Source organism: Budorcas taxicolor, chromosome 1 (genome assembly GCF_023091745.1).
Source record: "Budorcas taxicolor isolate Tak-1 chromosome 1, Takin1.1, whole genome shotgun sequence".
NCBI classification, from domain to species: Eukaryota; Metazoa; Chordata; class Mammalia; order Artiodactyla; family Bovidae; genus Budorcas; species Budorcas taxicolor.
This window is the reverse complement of record NC_068910.1, coordinates 189427533-189443867: the sequence shown is the minus strand read 5'-3', so window position 1 is coordinate 189443867 and position 16335 is coordinate 189427533. Positions and strand designations below refer to the sequence as shown.

Here is a 16335-nt window from a genome sequence, read left to right as displayed (position 1 = left end):
TGTTAAATTAATTATCTAAGACCCCATCATTAGTTGTAGAGACAAGGGTAAAACTTGTCTTGTTTGTCTTGTCTAGACAAACTCTAGCTTTCTGGACTCTTGGTTAAGTGTTCTTTTTACCATATCATCTTGTTTTCCCCACATTCCTGTTATTTTCCTTGAATTTTCTTACAAAGTCATGCATAGCATGTCTAATTTGGCTCCCATTGTCATTTTTCTTTTAATTGGAAATTTAAATTTGGATTTGCGTTGCTACTTTTCTATTCAATTGGTGATTGAAATATCATCTGGAGGGAGTGGAATGAAATAAGCATCTGGAAAGAATGTGTTGTAATGAAGATGTCATTGTTTGTCCATAAAGGCTAGGCAAAGAATCTGGCTTTTCAAAAATAAATGAACGAAAATGTCTATGTCCATCTCAATCTGTATTTCAGTAAAAAAAAAAAAAGTTGAAATGCACTGAAATTGGTAGACTTTCAAAGATGATAGAATTACATATAAGATAAATGACTAATTAGCTGAAAATATAATAAAATAGCTAAACATTCATTCATTCAGCTATCCATCCACTCAAGGGTTACTGGATAAATGATGCTAAGCCCCACAATTGCTACTAAACCTATCTACTAATCAAGGAGTATTTAGTAAGAGGCAAAAATAATTTGAATTACAAAGTCACAAAATCTAAGTTTGGGCTTCCCTGGTGGCCCAGTGGTTAAGAATTGTGGGCCAATGCAGGGGACACAGGTTCGATCCCTGATCTGGGAAGATCCCACATACTACAGAGCAAATAAGCCCACGAGCCCCAACTACTGACCCTACTACGCACCCTAGAACCCATGCTCCACAACAACAGAAGCCACCTCAAGGAGAAACCAGCACACCTCAATGAAGAGTAGCTCCCAGCCTCTGCAACCTGAGAGAGCCTGTGTGCAGCAATAAAGACCCAGCACAGCCAAATAAATACATCTTTAAAAAAAAATTCAAGTTTAAAATTTGCCTCTGCCACTGATAAGTCTTGGTGAACCCTCTAACACAGGGTCTTCTACTCTGTATTATTCCCATCAGCATACAAAAATACTGTTATTTCTCCCATCTAAAAATAAAGAGATATATCTTTTGGCCTCACTTCTCCCTTCAGTGATCACTTCTCTGTTCCCCATTTTCTGAAAAACTTGTCTATATACACAGTTTCCAATTTGTTTCTTTCCTTGCTCTCTTGAACCCATTGTTCAGGCTTTTACCTTGACACTCCACCAATATGGTTCTTATCAATAATATCAATGATGTTCATGCTCTTCATGTCACTTGCCCTTTCAGCAGTATCTGGCATCATTCATTACTCTCTTTCTTGAGCCACTCTTTTCATTTGACGCCCAGGACACCATACTTTCTTGGTTTTCCTTCTCCCCACTGGCTACTCCCTCACAGTCTCCTTTTGCTGGTTTCGGATTTCTTACCACCACTGGAGCACCTCAAGGCTTGGTTCTTGGATTTCTCCTCTGTCTTTCCCTTAGAGATCTCATCCAACCTCATGTTTTCAATATCATCTCTATCCTGGTGATTTCTACATTTCTAGCCTAGACTTCTCTCCTGAACTCCAGAATTCTATTTCCAACTATCAACATCTCTGCTTTTTGGCCTAATATTACAAAGGCCCGTCTAGTCAAGGCTATGGTTTTTCCTGTGGTCATGTATGGATGTGAAATTTGGACTGTGAAGAAACCTGAGCGCTGAAGAATTGATGCTTTTGAACTGTGGTGTTGGAGAAGACTCTTGAGAGTCCGTTGGACTGCAAGGAGATCCAACCAGTCCATTCTAAAGGAGATCAGTCCTGGGTGTTCTTTGGAAGGAATGATTCTGAAGCTGAAACTCCAATACTGTGGCCACCTCAGGCAAAGAGTTGACTCACTGGAAAAGACTCTGATGCTGGGAGGGGTTGGGGGCAGGAGGAAAAGGGTACGACAGAGGATGAGATGGCTGGATGGCATCACCGACTCGATGGACATGAGTTTGGGTGGACTTCGGGAGTTGGTGATGGACAGGGAGGTCTGGCGTGCTGCAGTTCATGGGGTCGCAAAGAGTCGGACATGACTGAGCGACTAAACTGAACTGATACATCTCAAATATAACAAACCTATCCTTGATTCTCAGTTGCCTTCAAATGTTGCCACTTTGCAGCCTTCCTAGCTAACACATGGCACCTTCCTTTTTTAAAAATTTAAGTCATATCACTCCATGCTTGAACTTAAAAACCTCTGATGTTTTCTCACCTCGTTCACGCTCCCTAAGACGTGCTCTGATGTTGTCTTACATACCTGGTACACTCCACCTCTGGGTTGCCAAGTATAAAAGAGCTGAAGTCCCTTAGTTCTCCATGTTCTATTTCCTTTTGGGAATAATGAGGAACCAGTCTTTTAATCTGGAAAAGGGCATGGCAACCCACTCCAGTATTCTTGCCTGGAGAATCCCATGGACAGAGGAGCCTGGCAGGCTACAGTCCATGGGGTCACAAAGATTTGGACACGACTGACGTGACTAACACAACAACAACACTCCACCTCAGCCACAGTGGTCACTCTGTCCCAGGGTGCCGTTGTGTATGTGGTCCCCAGTTTTATCCACATAGTTCCCTCTTTTCTTTCTTTCAAGGATCATCTTCTTTTTGAGGCCTTCCTTGGCCACAGTGTTTAAAATAGCAACACTGCCTTCCCAGACACACAGTCCTTCCTCCCTTTCTTGCTTTATTATTGCCTTGTAACTGACCATGAATGCATTGTAAACTTTGGTTATTTATTTTGATTATTCTAAAGCTCCTCTACTAGCAGTTCTTTTTTATCCACTCTTGTATCCCAGCATCTTGAAGAGTGGCTGGCACAAAATAGGCTCTTAAAAAATATTAGATGAATGAATGAAGGTATTCAGTGATAATAAGAAGAGCCACCTCTTAGGTAAAGAAGTAAGTAAAAATTAAATAAGTACTTTTTTTTTACCTGTTGGGCTTCCCAGATGGCTCAGATGGTGAAGAATCTGCTTGCAATGCAGGAGACTTAAGTTTTGATCCTTGGGTCAGGAAGATCTCCTGGAGAAGGGAATGGCTATCCACTCCAGTATTCTTGCCTGGAGAATTCCATGGACAGAGGAACCTGGCAGGCTTCAGCTATGGGGTTGCAAAGTGTCTGACAGGACTGAGCAACTAACACTTTCACTTTGTATCTGTTAATGCATCATGTTTCTCAGTTGTGTCCAACTCTTTGAGACCACGTGGACTGTAGCCTGCCAGGCTCCTCTGTCCATGGGATTCTCCAGGCAAGAATATCTTGGAGTGGGTTGCCATCTCCTCCTCCAAGGGATCTTCCTGACCCATGGATCAAAACTGAGTCTCCTGCATCTGCTGCTTTGGCAGACAAATTCTTTACCACTGTGCCATCTGGGAAGCCCATAGATGCACCACAGATGTTAATTATTTAACTTTATATTATATGCTCATGTGTATCTGTTGGGAGTAATTTTTAGGTGAAAACTGCAGGAAGGGAAGGAGAATTTCTAGTTAAAAGGGATGGTAGACTTGTGATAAACCAGAGTGGAAAAGAATATGAAAAAGAATGTATATGTATGTATAACTGAATTACTTTGAGCAGAAATTAACACAACGCTGCAAATCAATTATACTTGAAAAACAAATTTTGAAAAAATCCAAAACCTTATAGGAAGTTGGGGGGAAAATTAAAGGATACCCTTTAATCTGCAAAAAAAAAAAAAAAGAGAACTACATGGTTTTGCAAGTAAGCCTCAAGCAAGGAAGAGACAGCTGATGGAAACACCCTGGGGTCTGGCCCAGATTACCAGCCCCCAGGCCTGGCTAGTGGGTTGAGGGTATGAGGGAGGAAGAGGTTGAGAGGTAGGCTGAGACTTGTGTGAGTGGGGTCAGGGGATGTGTTGGCAGTTTTCTGGATGGTTCAGGGTGAAATCTCTCAGCTTACAGAGTGCCATGTGCTGATATCTATATCAAATATCTCTGAAGGTTCTCAGTTTCTAGGTCAAGAGTCAGTGTGTATCTGTCTTTAGGGCTAGATGTGCACACCCTGAAATAAGCAAACCAATCTGAGTCCAGGAAAACTGCCACCAGTGTTCATATACTCTTTCCCCAAATGCTTTGCTGTGAAAAATCCTCATGGTGAGCAGCAGCACCAGAGTGTCTCTATTAAGCTGCTTTATGCCTAAACATACAGGGATGTTACATGTTCATGGACTGGAGTGAAAAGCAATTCACTGGAATCTAGATGGTCATTATCAAGTACAAAACATATTTTAATGTAAAACTGCATTTTAAAAAAGGCACTCTAATTTTTGAAGCTATAAAGGATATATTAATTCTCAAAAGTCTTTGTCTCCAGTTGTAGCTGTTTGATTAGCTGGTATAGGCACAGTCCATGAATAAAATTCCTTTGTAAATTATATTACCTAAGGATTTTATAACACAAAGTTGATTTGCAGAGGTTTCCCCTAGACGCATTAATTGACTTCCTTCACTCCCATTAAACAGTCCTGGGGATGGAGGCAAAGGGGCCACTTTACCCACTGATAATAAACACAACTCAGGGAGATGCAAAGGAAGATAATGTATTCTGTAACCATGTCATTTAATACCTTCTAAACCTTTGCCCCTTTCAGAAAGGAAACAGTGCCTACCTCTATAATATCTGCTTCAGCTTTTCTTTACAATTTGTAATTGGTTTCCCACATGGAGTTTAAATTTTGCTTGCTACGTTGGTGCAGATGTGGCCAAGAACTTCTGATCTGTGAAGTTAATTAAAGGGCTCAATCTCATTTTTTAAAAAAATGGGGACCCCAGACTCTATGTACTTGATTGGGGAATATGCGTGTAGATGCATGCATATATATTCATGTACGAATATGCACACATGCTACATATGCATATATTGAGAGAAAAAATAAATAGAAAGTGAGAGTTCCTGGAATAAAAGAAGTGAGAAAGGTACGAGAAGGGAGGGAAAGGGAATTAGCATTCATCAAGCTCCTACAACGAACCAGGCACCTAGGAAAGAAGGTGATGGGGGGAACAAAGATGGAGGGATGGAACTATGTGGATGTTGCAGAATGAACTTTCAAAAATCTCCTTCCCTAAAGGAAACTGCTATAAAAAAGGATGCTGGCAGCCCATCAGGGAGTGCTTGTCAAGCCACTCAGAAGAGAACAGAAGGCTGTGGGGCACTGATTTTGGCTTTGTCTCCCCTAGGTGCTGGGCTGCTGACTCGCCATGAGATGAGTTATCTTTGAAGTTCCGCTGAGCAGTGTGACTTGAAAGTGCAAGCGCCTAAACAGAGTTCAGTTGCCCAGAATACAAATGTTCAGAGAACCATATGAGGTCAGGAAAAACCAGCTCAAGAGATTGCCCTTTAAACTCTAGAGAATGCTAGTTGTCTCCATAATTAAAAGGATCCTAGATGGAAGGCTATATATTAGACATTTCTAGGTATTGGTATAATTTTTGTGTTCAATTTTAAAAATTGGGGGTCCTTAAAATTTCTGCAATTGTATCTTCTGAGTCTTCTGATGAGCAGAGAGGTAAGGGTGACCTTGTAGAGTCCCTGGGTGGGTGGGGGCTGGGTTCAGGTCCAGCTGAGCTTGGGACATGACAAAGAGAATGAAAACAATAGCCATTTTACAGAACTTGAAGGTAAGTCTTTGAAAACTGGTTGGGAATTCCCAGCCAATTATACATTTGCTGAGATGTCTTTTTGGCCTTTTCCACTCCCACTGCCCCAATATCATCTCAGATGTTCTCAGCATCATTAGACTTAGTATGGGAACCTCTTTACCTCCATTTGCATCTGGGGACAGATTGCAATCATTTGGTCCCATTTTATACATTTTCTATATCTATGATCCTTGTCATGTAACTTTACAGTGCTCTCCACTGTGGGCCTTTTGACCCTGGGCTCAGCTACATGATTTCCTTTGTCTATAGGATATTTAGGAAATGTGATGCAAGTAAAGGCTTGAAATAGTCTTGTACACTGGGGTTTGTTCTTCTGCCAGGAGAAGAATGATAGACATGTATGACTGGCTACGGTGCACCAGCCAAGCCTACTCTAGAATAGAGCCCCACCAAATGCAATGAATCCGCCCAGTTAAGACAAGTAGAGCCAACCAGATTAACCCAGTGAAAAGAGCTGAACCCTGTAAATGCAAGATAAATAAATGTGTATTGTTGAATGTCACTGGGATGCCTGTTACACAGCAAAAGCTAGCTGATACAAGTGTCACTTGATCCACACTCTCCCTGCCTGTCACAGTGATATTTCTAAAATGAAACTTCAATTATCCTAAAACTACTCTACCTAAGATATGTCAATGACTTCTGTTAGTGATGTTTTCCCAAATTCACATGTTGAATTCCTAACACCCAGTACCTCCAAATCTGACGATTTTGGAAATAGGGTCATTAAAAAATGTAATTGGTTAAGCCAAGATGAGGTAATACTGGAGTAGGATGGGTCCCTATTCTAATATGACTGGTATCCTTATAAAAAAAAACGGGTAATTTAGAGACAGACAGGCTCATAGGGAGACTGTCATGTGAACATGAAGGCAGAGATTAGGATGACGTCTCTACAGGCCAAAGAACACTAAAGTTTGTCAGAAAATCACCAGAAGGTCAAAACTGAGAACTAGAACAGGTTCTTCCTCACAAACTTTAGAAGGAACTAATCCTGCCTATGCTTTCATCTCAGACTTCTAGCCTCCAGAGCCATGTGCTGTGTGCTAAGTCACTTCAGTCATGTCTGACTCTTTGTGATGCTATGGACCATAGATTGCGCGGCTCCTCTGTCCATGGGATTCTCCAGGCAAGAATACTGGAGTGGGTTGCCATGCCCTCCTCCAAGGGAGCTTCCCAACCCAGGGATGGAACCCGTGTCTCTCATGTCTCCTGTATGGGAAGGTGGGTTCTTTACCACCAGTGCCACCTGGGATGTAAGAATAAATTTCTGTTGTTTAAGCCACTCCTTATTACCTTTAGGATAAAATCTAAACTTCTTCATAAGGTATGAAAGTCCTTCCATAAGCTGGTCTCTGGCTCTGTCTGTGGTCTCTACCATACTATGTTCCACTATAACTTCAGCCCTTCCCCATTCACCAGGCACCTGGAACTATTTAAAGTGCTCAATCAACTGTTTCAGAACTTTTGTCCATGAGATTAATACAATCTTGGCCTCAAATGTCCTTCTTACTACCTTCTCATCCCTCACCATTGCAAGCTCCAGATCAGGCTTATCATCTCTGGAAACTTTCTCTTCACTGTCCCAATCCTAACCGTGGGAGGAGGCCCTACTGAATTTTCCTCAAACAACCTTTACAGATATTTCTATCACAGTACTTACCACACTGTGGATCATTAATTGCTCATTGCACATCTTGATCCTCCTCAACAGACTTGAAAATGAACCACTTTAGGCAGGGTCATGTATTATCTGCCCTTTTATTCCTAGTACTTAGCACAGTGCTTGGCACAGAGTGGTTATGCAGCAAATGTTGGTGAAAGGAATCTTTGAGTGTTTATGTGCAAATATTGAAACAGATGTGTTCCTGGCATATGGGAGATACATTCTGCTTGTGCGACAACTGGCAGTTGAGTTTACTTGGAAGCAAAAGCACCCAATTAAAGACCAAACATTCCTGTCTTTCTTCTTCTTCATTTCCTTCTCTCTATATAACTACCCAATCTCACATGCTTTACAATGCTTTTAGATGTAAGTGACTGTGAATTATTACTGACTGTGGGCCTTTCATCTTCAAGACTGACAGTCTATGTTCCACATTTCTCAGGAGGGAAAGAGTATTATAACTATATTTTTGCTTACCAAGAGAATTGTTAATAGTTATCCTGAAGGAAGAAAAAAAATCTATAAATATCCAACCTATAATGAAGCCTTAAGCTTACTTTTTTCCCTTGCTAATGAAATTCTTTCTGAGTGCACTGCCAGAATTGCTCCATAATCATTACACTGAGAAGAGAGACAAAGCCTGTAGTGAGTTTCTTCTTTTACCTGTTTAGTCCTCATTTTGGAATCCGACGACAGGTTGTTGTAGGTATAATGTGCCTGCGTGACTCCACAGAAGAGAACAGCAACTATCCCTGAAATTTAAAAACATACCAGTCAAAACCAATTTTCTTTCCCATCTAAGTCAAACGGCAGGGCTATCCCAGTTAGAAAATGGACTTGGTGTCAGGAGAGTTAAAACTGCTAATAATTACAATGCTGAAACCTGGGTAAACCTTGCTCCTGCTTTAAACATGGGACTTACAGGATTAAAGCTTACCAAAAAAAAAAAAAGTATTAATAAGTAGATTCTTCCTGGGGATAAATTATTTTCTGGTCATGAGTTAGGAAAGTTATACTTGGAAACCCATGAACAAAAGACTGTGTAGTCAGTTCCAGGCCTCTCATAGCCAGTGCCAACTACTTTGCTGCATTTTAAATGCTGGCATATTTGTTGAGAACTTTGCTTTCCACTGTGTACCTTGAGAAGCCTGAGAAGTTCCTATCATACCGCAATTCAGTATTAACAACCATGAGTCATAAACCTAAGATGTCTACAAGGGTTCAGTTGCCTCTGCCAATGCTCCTCCTTGCCAAGCACAGAAAGAGGTCCTTGTTTGCCTCTGTGTCTCCTTGGCAAAGCTGGGGGCTTTGTCCTTCCACTGCTGGGTAATTTCATGAACACATTCAAGGCACACAATCCTTGAGGCAAGCTGGTCTGTTCTTGTGTGCTCCCTGTCCACAGTGGGCCCTCAGCTGCTTTTTGGCTGGTTGTAGGGTTTATTTCAAAAGCTATCATTATACCCAGCTTCGAATGCTACATGAAGCCACACATAGTCAGAAGCCATACATACACTGTTCCTGGGGAACAGAGGAGCAGCAACCACGGGACAAATGTGTTATTTGTCCCCGGGCTCTGCTAGTCTCTGTTATTGCCCCTAAGCTGGCGTGGGGAAGGCGGGTGGCGGCTGCATCCTACCTTGGATTAAAGATTTGATTAATTATGGGAAATTGGGAGGGCTCTATAGGAGGGCTTTGGGAAAAACACAAGATGTAAGTATTCCTCAATTCAAACTAAGGGGATTGAACTGAATTTTAAACAGCAGAATCTTTCCCACCTAAAAACACTCATAAATTAAATGCTGATGATTCTTAAGAGTATAGAGATATGTGAACTGAATACTGACATTTCAAATGAATCTGCAGTAAAGAATTTTAAAGAACCAAGCATATTTTTTGTATGTTGACTGTATGCTTCTATTTATATGTTTGTTATTTGAGGGGTTGGCTTTTGATAAAATATCGCTGAGACATATTTGTCTAATACATTTGCATCACTTATTTCCTTTTAATATTATGCTTCAAAATTTTAGACAAAAACAACTAGGAAATTTTGCCAAGAGATTTACATGCAGTAAGCATTTATATAGTTTTTTTTTGGGTAACTTCAGTTTTCTAGTCTCTCTTCAGAAATTCAAAGAAAAATGCCTATGAAATATTACATTTCACTCTTCACAGAATTTCTATTAAAAAACAAGCAGTGCCAGAGAAACTTTTAGGTACTGAAGTATTTCAAGGACTTTGAGGAACTAGGAGGATTGCCATGCATGTTGTTTTGGCATCAGATATTTTTCTTTCTTTATTTGAAAATGAAATGTATCTATCTCTGCTGATTCTGCAGTCTGTCAGAGGTTTTTCTGGGTGAGGTTTAGCTGACCTCTGCCTGTCATGGAAATGTTTTGACTGTATATTGATCTACAGAGAAGTAGTGAGTAAAAAGGGAGAGGTGTGTGGATAGTTCACAAATCCATTCTGAAAACATAAATAGGTAACAAAGAATAAAAGATAAGGGGGCTAAGATTGGCCAAACCTTATTGTAAGCAAGGAACACACTAGTTTTATCATCTTATTTATTTCATTGATTTATTATTTCATAACAGACTTCTCATGATTTACCACCTCTTCCATCTCTCTTTCCCTTCTCAGTAACATCTTCATTCTTCCTGCTGCCCAGACTCTGAGAACAACCTTTACTTCTCCTCTCTCTGTATATCAGCAATGTTGTTGACTTGTCCTTCCAAAGTTACCCATAATGCAATCACTTCTCAACATCTCCACCTAACACCCACTACCAAGCCACCATCATTTTCTGCCTAGATGATAGCAACAGCTTTCTACATGGCCCCCTGTCTCCCTTGCTGCCTCTGCCACAGTCTGTCTTCAACCCACTGAATTTGCTAAGCAGGCTCCATTGCAGGACCCTGCACGTCCAGTTCCTGCTCTTTGAAAAGTTCTTCTCCAGACCTTGACATGCCTCCCTCCTTTCCTGAAGATGTTACATCATTGGACAGGTCTTCACTGTGCACTCTGTAAAAATATCCCTCTTGTCATTCTCTACTTGCCTACTTTTATCTATTTTTTAAATATTATTTACTGCCACCTAACATTTCATATATTTATTGGTTTATTTCCTGCCTTCCTGCATGGCAATGGAAAGCTCATTGAGTGCAGAGTGATTCACTGGTCCCCAACCATTAGAGCAATGGCAGGCACATGGTAGGTACTCCATGTATTTGTTGAATAACTAAATGAACATTCTTATCACCAGGTAACAAGAAAACAAAGTGATTTACTCAAGATCACCTTGAAAGTGGCAGAGCTGAGATTCAAAATTTCACAGAGCCCCTGTACTTTTCTGCCTGTATTTAGACCATCTGTGAATATTTTAAGGTAATCTTAAGCAATCTAAAAATATAATTTCTGATGCCCCAGGGAAATAGAGATCTGATGATGAAGATTATATATCTGAGCTGGCTGGATATTCTCATTTTTTTGTTCCCTTCACTTCCAGACCAGCCTCCTGGGACTCGCCCCTAGCCGAGAGGAAGGAGGGGCAACAGCTAGGCAGTGTCCTCTGAGGGCTGGGTCCCAGCTCCATGACACTTTCTTAGGAGTTTCTAGATTCTCTTCCCTTTGCTCCTCCTGTCTGAGGCGTTAGACTTGCTTCCTGCAGTGACTACCTGTGCGTTGCTTCAGTGACCCTCTTTTCACTTTTGCAGCTCTCTATCTTCTGTGTATCCAATTTCCTGCATTAAACTCTGTTAATAGCCAGCTGATTCCTCTTTTCCTGACTGAACCCTCACCAGGACTCTCTTATGAGTTCCTTCTATTCTAAACTTTGATGGTTCTCTGAAGGTGTGTCATCTGGAAATAAGATTCAGCCTCTATTCTCTTATTATAACTGGGACAATGGGAGATGCCAGCAGCATATGAGATCCTGTGCCAAGTCCCTGGGGACTGGGCTCAGGCCTATTTCAATCTGACCTGTGATTGGAATTTTTTTTCTAGTTTGAGCCCCTAGATTGGAGCAAGTGGTTTGGGGATAGGAGTAAGTTAACTTGGACTAATATGTTTTCTGATTCTCCATCACATGATTTTTCAAAATATGAGAACTGTCCTACAATGGAGTGACTGCCTTGAAGTGTGACAAGTTCCCTATCATTTGAAATGTGTGAGATGAATGATCATCTGCCAGAGCTGTTATAGAAAGAATTTTTTACATAAAGTGTTGTAGAAATTTGGATATCCTACATTTCTGTGTATCTGTCATTTTCTTATAAACTATTTTATTAATTCAGTAGGATTAATATCTCAATTAATTTTTTTGTTTGTTTTTAAGTTCAGGTCAAGACAATAATACTGGTTCTAAAGGAAATATTTAGATACTTTGAATACAGGCAGCCTGACTTTCTCAAAAAGTAAAGACAAGATAAACTTAGAGACTTTCAAATATTCTTCCAAATTTAGACAGACAGCTACTCTAAAATAAAATTTTAAAACATATCACTAGCGTACCTTCAAATCATAAAAACCTAAATTTTTTCAAGTAAGCTATGAAGTTTAAAGATGAACTCAGGATGTCTCCTCTGTGCAGAAAATGTTTCTAAATCTCTAGAACACAAACTTTCAGGTCAGAGAGCTCTGAAAAGGGCGAACCCCAGTGGCTGCGTCTAAGCGACACACACAGCTCACTTCAGAGGAACCCGCTTCCTTTCCTTCCTCTTACCTCTGCTCCTCACCCCTCTGTGTTGCTTGTCACTCTCAGATAAGCTTAATTCACAGCTTATCCTGCTCGCCACCCGGCACATCAGAAGCCACTTGACCCCACCTGGCTGTGGGGTCAACTGTGGTCCAAGAGTCCGCATTAGGCAAGAGAGGTTTCAGAACTTTACCCTAATGCCACTGGACTATTAATGAACATTCAGATTATCTGGGAACCTTGTTAAATACAGATTCTGCTTCCCTAGGTTTGGAGTGCAGATTCAGAATCTCGAAGCCCAGGATTCTGCATTTGTATGACCACTCCTTGTATAAATCGGCTGTCCATGCTACTGGTCTTTTACCATCCCACTTTGAGACAAATCTCTGCTGACCAACACTTTGGTATTAGTATCAACTCTCCTTTGCTGCGCTTTGGCCTGGAATGTGTATGGTCCTTAAAAGAGAGACTTGCCCCCAATATTGCCCTTTTAACACCTTGGAATAATTAGAAGGTCGCTCCAAAGAAGAAATATGTTTTTTATTTGCCTTTTTGTTTTTCATTTTTCATTTACAAAGTTTGTAAATGACTTTCGCTAGCTATAAAAACATGTTTTTAAATTATATTTTTATATCTTATTCCCCATTTTTCTTTCTGTGACTTTATATTAATAGTATTAACAGGATTCTATGAAGTAATTTTAGCTTCATGGAACAATTGTCCATTAAGAACATTTAAGAGATCATAATTTCTCAGCAACACTGGGATGTAAAATAAATTACTCACATGGAATAAAACTGATGATATATTTTACTATCAAATAGCTCAATAAATTCTTTACCACTCCAAAACAAACAAACAAACAAACAAAGCATATCCATTGACCATAATGCTATAAAACTGGAAATTAACAAAAAGCATAGTTGCATATATGTATCCATTAGGGATTTTTAATCGTATTCTTAAACAAAATTGGATTTGAGGATGAAGTCAAAGTTGAATTTTTAGCTTATGTAAAAATAAGTGTTATTCAGAGGAAACATTATAGTCTTATATGCATCCTATTTAGAAAAAAAAATGTGAAAAAAATGGACTCTTTACCTCAAGAATCTAGACAAAAGACATAAAATGGACCCAAAGATAGAGAATTAAAAACTTAATAAAGAAAAATGAAAAAATATAGCCAAAGAGAACATTCTAAAAATAATAGATTTGGTTAGTAAATGAAAAGTTATAAAGTGACAGTGTGGCCCATGCCTCTCAGACCCTCATGTGTCCATCCGCTCCAGAATGCTGTTCTCTGACCAACCCATGTACAGTGGGTGATGTTGGCCAAGGGCTCAGCCATCCAAGACAATTTTCACATTTGGATAGTACCTGCCCACCTGTCTCACAGGTCTCTTCTGAGTATAAAGTGATATGATGGATTTTAAAATGATTTGTAGCCTAAATACCAATACCTAATCATTAAGTTTTGCTCCAATTACTATAAGTAGGTGAAAGGAGGATGACACGAAAAGGAGAAATAACTCAGAGAAACACATGCCACAATATTTCCTGTTCAGCCAGTGGCTAGGGGAAGAAACAGAAAGCATCTAGTACATCTCACACGTTTTATGTCCTTAATCATTGTCCGTTGCCTTCTCTTCCACATTATCTCCTGCATCAAGAAGCAGGTGGAAATGTACTCCTCACTCCTAGTAACCCAGTCAGTTCAGTTCAGTCGCTCACTCATGTCCGACTCTGCAACCCCATGGACTGCAGCATGCCAGGCCTGACTGTCCATCACCATCTCGCGGAGTTTACTCACACTCATGTCCATTGGGTCGGTGATGCCATCCAACCACCTCATCCTCTCCTCCATCTCATCCCCTTCTCCTCTCACCTTCAATCTTTCCCAGCATCAGGGTCTTTTCAAATGAGTCAGTTTTTCGCATCAGGTGGCCAAAGTATTGGAGTTTCAGCTTCAGCATCAGTCCTTCCAATGAATATTCAGGACTGATTTCCTTTAGGATGAACTGGTTGGATTTCCTCGCAGTTCAAGGGACTCTCAAGAGTCTTCTCCAACACCACAGTTGGAGAAGAGCATCAATTCTTCAGCACTCAGCTTTCTTTATAGTCCAACACACACATCCATACATGATTACTGGAAAAACCACAGCTTTGACTAGACAGACCTTGGTTGGCAAAGTAATTTCTCTGCTCTTTAATATGCTGTCTAGTTTGGCCATAACTTTTCTTCCAAGGAGTAAGTGTCTTTTAATTTCATGGTTGCAGTCACCATCTGCAGTGATTTTGGAGCCCAAAATAATAAAGTCCGTCACTGTTTGCACTGTTTCCCCATCTATCTGCCATGAAGTCATGGGACCAGAAGCCGTGATCTTAGTTTTCTGAATATTGAGCTTTAACTTTTTCACTCTCCTCTTTCACTTTCATCAAAAGGCTCTATAGTTCTTCTTGGCTTTCTGCTATAAGGTTGGTGTCATCTGCATATCTGAGGTTATAGATATTTCTCCCAGCAACCTTTATTTAAGCTTGTGCTTCATCCAGCCCACTGTTTCTCATGATGTACTCTGCATATAAGTTAAATAAGCAGGATGACAATATATAGCCTCATGTACTCCTTTCCCTAGTTGGAACCAGTCTGTTGTTCCATGTCCAGTATTAACTGTTGCTTCTTAATCTACATACATATTTCTCAGGAGACAAGTCATGTGGTCTGGTATTTTCATCTCTTGAAGAATCTTCCAGTTTGTAGTGATCCACACAGTCAGAGACTTTGGCATAGTCACTAAAGCAGAAATAGATGTCTTTCTGGAACCAGTTCATGTACTTCTAAATCCAGCTTGAACATCGGGAAGTTCATGGTTCGTGTATTGTTGAAGCCTGGCTTGGAGAATTTTGGCCATTACTTTACTAGTGTGTGAGATGACTGTAATTGTGCAGTAATTTGAGCATTCTTTAGCATTACCTTTCTTTGGGATTGGAATGAAAACTGACCTTTTCCAGTCCTGTGGCCACTGCTGAGTTTTTCAAATTTGCTGGCATATTGAGTGCAGCACTTTCACAGCATCATCTTTTAGGATTTGAAATAGCTCAACTGGAATTCCATCACCTCCACTAGCTTTGTTCGTAATGATGCTGCCTAAGACCCACTTGACTTTGCATTCCAGGATGTCTGGCTCTAGGTGAGTGATCATACCATCGTGATTATCTGGGTTGTGAAGATCTTTTTGTGTAGTTCTCCTGTGTATTCTTGCCACCTCTTCTTAATATCTTCTGCTTCTATTAGGCCCATACCATTTCTGTCGTTTATTGAGCCCATCTTTCATGAAATGTTCCCTTGGTATCTCTAATTTTCTTGAAGAGATCTCTAGTCTAGTAATTCAAATTTAGACAATTCTCAGTAGCACTACAGTTAAGGTACTGGATTTTTGCAAGTTAACTTGTCATTGTTTACTCGCTAAGTTGTATCTGACTCTTTTGTAATCCCATGTCCATGGCATTTCCCAGGCAAGAATACTGGAGTGGGCAGCCATTTCCTTCTCCAGGGATCTTCCTGACCAGGGATGGAACCTGCATCATGTACACTGGAGGGCAGATTCTATACCACTGAGATACCAGGGAAGCCCACAAGTTGGCTTGGGTACTTGCTTTCCATCCATTCAAATGCTATCCATCTGTTGGGAAATGCCAGAATGAATTAACCCACTCCTAGATCTCAAGTAGCTTTATGTCTCCTAGCAGAGACATCATGTACACAGAAACATCTAATAGCAGGTAGAATGCAGTAGGTGATAATAAAATAGGAATTCTGGGAGGCAGTGACTTCTTTTGGGCTGGGGAAGGTAGAAGAGAGATGAAGAAAGTTTTCCTAAAGGATGGAGAGGCATTTAGGTCTTGAATAAGAAAATCTGGGAGGGTGTAGGATCACAGGTAGGGAATTCAATGTGAGGGCAGAGAGCTAGGAGACTGTGTAGCTTATACATGAACAGGCAGCCTACTTGCACACTTTGGGTTTGACTCTGTTATAGGTTAGGCAATAAATACACATTGAATTAATTCATCATAGTTTCTCTAAATACAAAATTTAGAAGAAACAATTAATATGTTCTGTGTTTAAAATGGTCAAGGTAGGGACTTCCCTGGTGGTCGGTCCAGTGGTTAAGAATTTGCCTTGCAGTACAGGGAACATGAGTACAGTTCCTGGTCAATGAACTAGGATCCCAC

The 16335-nt window shown here is 40.4% G+C and overlaps 1 protein-coding gene across 1 annotated transcript in view; it reads right to left on the bottom strand.

Annotated features, from left to right (window-relative positions):
- Positions 1-16335, bottom strand: part of SLC9A9 (solute carrier family 9 member A9) — a 648823-nt gene that overhangs the window by 299967 nt on the left and 332521 nt on the right. Inside the window, exon 9 of the mRNA XM_052640419.1 lies at positions 8073-8161. Within this exon, the coding sequence (XP_052496379.1) occupies positions 8073-8161 (89 nt within the window). The remainder of the gene's footprint in view (positions 1-8072; positions 8162-16335) is intronic.